Genomic DNA, 4785 nt, shown 5'->3' on the forward strand with positions numbered 1-4785 from the left:
GGCGCTGATTTAATGGGGGCGCGGGAGAGTTTTGGGGGGCAAGGAGTGACTAACATGAGTGGGTGCAGGCCAGCTGGTGTGAAGGCAGTGCTGAGTGGGGGGGAGGTGAGACCCCCCCAACCCTAAATGGAAGTGAGACCACCCCCCGAAACCCTATATGGAGGTGAGACCCCCCCAACCATGTAATAGAGCTGAACCCCCCCAAACGCTATTGATGGGAAGTGAGAACCAACCCTAATGGGAGGGTGACACCCCACCAACCCTAAATGGGAAAGTTGACCCCCCCCAAACCACCCTATATGGAAAGGTGAGACCCCCCCCCCAAACCCTAATGGAGTGAGACCCCCCAACCCTAATGAAGTGAGGCGACCCCCACCAACCCTAAATGGAGCTGAGACCCCCCCCAACCCTATATAGAGGTAAGACCCCCCCCAACCCTAAATGGAGCTGAGACCCCCCCCCCCCCCCAACCCTAAATGGAGGTGAGACCCAACACCCCACCCCCCAACCATAAATGAATGAGACCCCACCAACCCTAACATGGAGGTGGGACTACCCCCCCCAACCAAAGTGGAAGTGAGGGACGCCCCCCCAACCCTATAAGAGGTAAGACCCCCCCCGCCAACCCTCAATGGAAGTTGAGACCCCCCAACCTAAATGGAGGACGAGACCCCCCCCCGAACCCTAGTATGGAGGTGAGACCCCCCCAACCCTATATGGAGGTGAGACCCCAGCCCTAAATGAGGCGCGGTGGAGCTTTTATTGCACATGGGACGACGTGTCCGACAGCTTTAAGGGAGGGGGGCAAGGCAGCCAAAGCATTGAGGGGGGGGAGGGCGCGGACCCACGGCCCTCCCCTAGAGGAAAGGAGCGGGAATGGCCTGAGATGGAGGAGGGGGGAGAGGGGGGAGAAGGAAGGGAGGGAGAGGGATGGGAGGATGGAGGATGGGGGGAGAGGGGGAAGAGAAAGGAGAGGGGGGAGAAGGGGAAGTTATGGGGAAGGAGAGTGGGAGAGGAGGGAGAAGGGGCAGGAAGGAGATGGGGAGAGGGATGGGAGGATGGAGGAGGGAGAGGGGGAAGAAGGGAGGAAGGAAAGGAGATGGAACGATGGAGGAGGGGGGGAGAGGGCAGAAGGGACAGGAGGATGAAGGGGGAGAAAGGAGGAAGGGAGAGGGATGGGAGGATGGAGGGGGGAGAAGGGGAAGGAGGGAGGAAGGAGATGGGGAGAGGAAAGGGGGAGAGAGGGGGCAGGAAGGGGGAAGGGAGAGGGATGGGAGGATGGAGGGAGAGAGGGCAGAAGGGACAGGGGGAGGGAGGGGGAGAGGGAACAGAAAGGAGAGGGGAGAGAAGGGGAAGTTATGGGGAAGGAGATGGGGAGAGGAAAGGGAAGAGAGGGGCCAGGAAGGAGGAGAGAGGGGAGAAGGGGCAGGAAGGAGATGGGGAGAGGGATGGAGGGGGGAGAGGGGGCAGAAGGGAAGAAGGAGATGGGAGGATGAAGGATGGGGGGAGAGGGCAGAAGGGACAGGAGGATGAGGGGGGAGAAAGGAGGAAGGGAGAGGGATGGGAGGATGGAGGGGGGAGAGGGAGGAAGGAAAGGGGACAGGAGGATGAGGGGGAGAGGGAAAGGAGAGGGGGGAGAAGGAGAAGGAGGGAGGAAGGAGATGGGGAGAGGAAAGGGGGGAGAGGGGGAGGAGGAAGGAGATGGGAGGATGGAGGGGGGAGAGGGAACAGAAAGGAGGGAGGGGGAAGGAGGAAGAAGGTGGGGTAAGGGGGAGAGGGGGCAGGAAGGAGGAAGGAAAGGGGAAGGGGGGATGGAGGAGGAAAGGGGGGGATGGAGGAGGAAAGGGGGCAGGAGGGAGGAAGGGGGGGATGAGATCACACCATGACCCCAAATGGACCCCGGGGCTTTTGGGGCAGCTGAGAGCAGAGCAGACGGGATCCATCCATCCAGCCCCATTGAGTTCAGTGTGGGTCAGAACCACCCACCTGGACACCAGCACCATCAGGTTGTTCTCCTTGTCCACGCGGTAGCGACGCACGTACACGTAGTCACGGGAATACATGGGGTACTGCAACGGAATGGGGTCAGCCCCATAGCGGGGTCAGCCCCACAGCAGGGCCAGCCCTATAGCGGGGTCAGCCCCATAGCAGGGCCAGTCCTATAGCAGGGTCAGCCCTATAGCAGGGCCAGCCCTATAGTGGGGTCAGCCCTATAGCGGGGCCAGCCCCATAGCGGGGTCAGCCCTATAGCAGGGCCAGTCCTATAGCAGGGCCAGCCCCATAGCGGGGCCAGCCCTATAGCGGGGCCAGCCCCACATCAGGGCCAGCCCCACAGCAGGGCCAGCCCCACGGCATTGGGGTCAGCCCTATAGCAGGGTCAGCCCCATAGCAAGGCCAGTCCTATAGCGGGGTCAGCCCCACAGCATGGTCAGCCCTATAGCAGGGCCAGCCCCATGGCACTGGGGTACTGCAACAGAATGGGGTCAGCCCTATAGCGGAGTCAGCCCTATAGTGGGGCCAGCCCTATAGCGGGGCCAGCCCCACAGCAGGGCCAGCCCCACGGCATTGGGGTCAGCCCTATAGCAGGGTCAGCCCCATGGCACTGGGGTCAGCCCCACGGCATTGGGGTCAGCCCTATAGCAGGGTCAGCCCCACAGCAAGGCCAGCCCTATAGCGGGGTCAGCCCCATAGCAGGACCAGCCCCACAGCTATAGGGGGATATTGGGATGGGGTGGGGGGTGTTGGAGCTCACCGGGAAGTGTGTGACCCAGTGAATCACCTCGGAGCCCGTGGCCGCGTCCCTCTCAATAACGTCCAGTTTAATGACCAGCGAGTCCCACTGCTTCCGGTACTCGGTGTCCAGCTGCACAAGGAGCAGCATTATGGGATGGGAACGTTATGGGGCGGGAACGTTATGGGGCGGGAACGTTATGGGGCAGCAATGGGGGGCAGAGCTGCTGCAGCTGAGACGAGCAGTGGGACCCCATAGGGGACTGAGGTGCCCCCATCCCCCTCCTCCGCCCCCCACTTGTGGGGCAGCCCATGTTCTCTAACCCCCACTTGTGGGGCAGCCCCCGTTCCCCCCCCCCAGGTCCATGATCCCCACCTGCACATTGAAGAACTGCCGGGGGGTCACGTCTGTGTACGTCCCAAACACTGCAATGGAACATGGAGCTGCCAGGGCTCGGCCTGACCCCCCCATAGGGCTCAGTTTGACCCCCCCCCATATGGGGCCTGGCCTGAACCCCCCATAGGGCTCAATCTGACCCCCATAATAGGGCTCATCTTGACCCCCCCCCTACGGCTCAGTCTGGACCCCCCATGGGCTCAGTTCTTCCCTCCCCATAGGGGGCTTCACTGGCATCCACCCCCATTGGGCTCACTGTGACCCCCCATAGGACGTGGCCTGATTCCCCCCCCCCACATAGGCTCAGTCTGGTCTCCCCTATAGGTTCAAGATGATGACCCCCCCCCCCCATAGGACTCAGCCTGGCCCCCATAGGCTCAATCGTGACCCCCCCATTAGGCTCAGCTTGACCCCCCAGACCACTAGGGCTTGGCTGACCCCCCCATAGGGCTCAGTCTGGCTCCCCCCCCATTAGGGACTCACTGTGACCCACCCCCATATGGGCTCACTGTGACCCTCCGCCCAATAGGCTTGGCCTGAACCCCCCCCCCCATAGGGCTCAATCTGTCCCCCTCCCATAGGGCTCAGTCTGTCCCTCCCCCATAGGGCTTGGCCTGACCCCCCACAACCCATAGGGCTTCAAGTCCTGACCCCATGAGTGGCTCACTGTGACCCCCCATAAGGGTCAGCTGCTCCGCCCCATTGGGCTCACTGTGTTCTCCCCCATAGGGCTGCATCTGACCCCCCCCACCAATAGGCTCAGTCCTCCCCTCCATAGGGCTTTTGGCCTGACTCCCCCCCCCCAAAGGGCCAGTTGAACCCCGCATTAGGACTCAGCTGCCCCCATAGGGCTCAATCTGACCGCCCCATATGGGCTCAGCTGGCTCCACCCCAAGGGTCACTGTAACCCCCCCATAGGGCTTGGCCTGATTCCCCCCATAGGGCCATCTGCCCCCCATATTATCTCACCTCGGTACTGATACAGATGGTGCCCTCGATGGGTCGCCTACACAGGCTTTAGTGCCTTATCCTCACCAGCTCCTCCGGGTGCTCGTCGGGGGGGGGGGGCACGGTGTCTGTGTGGGGCTCCATGTGGGGCTGCTGACCCACAGCGCTGCCATGGGGGGACGGGCCCGCTTCTTGTCATGAGCTGCATCTCTGTGCTGAGCTGGGGAAAGGAAGAGGTTTGGTGGGGGGATATGGGGGATTTGGGGTGGGGTATGGGGTGGATATGGGGGATATGGGGTGGGATATGGGGGTCTGGGGGGGGAGATGGGGGGCTATGGGGGAGATATGGGCTGGGGCTCGGAGATGGGGGCTTGGGGGGGGGGGTGGAGATGTGGGTGGAGATGGGGGGGGTGGAGGTCGGGATGGAGGATTGATGGGGGTCCTGGGGGTGGAGATGTGGGGCTGGGGGGTGGAGGTGTGGGGTGGAGATGGGGCTGAGGGGGGATCTGTGGGGTTCGGGGAGGGTGGGAATGATGGGGGGGTCTGGGGTGGAGATGGGGGTCCCAAGGTTGATATGGGGCCTGGGGGGGTGGGAGATGGGGGGTGAGGGGGATATGGGCGGGTCTGGGGTTGGAGATGTGGGGCTAGGTGGGGGGATGATGGGGGCTGGGGGGGTGGTGGGTGAGATTGATGGGGGGCTGGGGGGGGGA

General features: G+C 62.9%; 1 protein-coding gene across 1 annotated transcript; it reads right to left on the bottom strand.

Moving 5' to 3' along the window:
* Positions 1-736: 736 nt before the first annotated feature.
* On the bottom strand, positions 737-3202 carry STARD7 (StAR related lipid transfer domain containing 7). Its single transcript, XM_032448852.1, has 4 exons — positions 3107-3202; positions 2753-2863; positions 1882-2069; positions 737-857 (listed from the first exon to the last, which is right to left on the bottom strand). The coding sequence occupies exons 1-4, from the start codon at positions 3200-3202 to the stop codon at positions 737-739; spliced, it is 516 nt and encodes a 171-aa protein (XP_032304743.1).
* Between the last annotated feature and the right edge of the window lie 1583 nt (positions 3203-4785).

Source organism: Coturnix japonica, chromosome 22 (genome assembly GCF_001577835.2).
Source record: "Coturnix japonica isolate 7356 chromosome 22, Coturnix japonica 2.1, whole genome shotgun sequence".
In the NCBI taxonomy this organism is placed as follows: Eukaryota; Metazoa; Chordata; class Aves; order Galliformes; family Phasianidae; genus Coturnix; species Coturnix japonica.

What these genes read in the sequence shown, in the direction of transcription:
- STARD7 (XM_032448852.1), bottom strand. Translation starts at nt 3,202, where the DNA reads ATGGGGGGGTCAGGCCGAGCCCTGGCAGCTCCATGTTCCATTGCAGTG. An exon ending in GGCAGTTCTTCAATGTGCAG is followed by an intron (nt 2,864 to 3,106) that starts GTGGGGATCATG and finishes CTCCTTGTGCAG; the next exon opens with CTGGACACCGAGTACCGGAA. An exon ending in ACTGGGTCACACACTTCCCG is followed by an intron (nt 2,070 to 2,752) that starts GTGAGCTCCAAC and finishes ATTCCGTTGCAG; the next exon opens with TACCCCATGTATTCCCGTGA.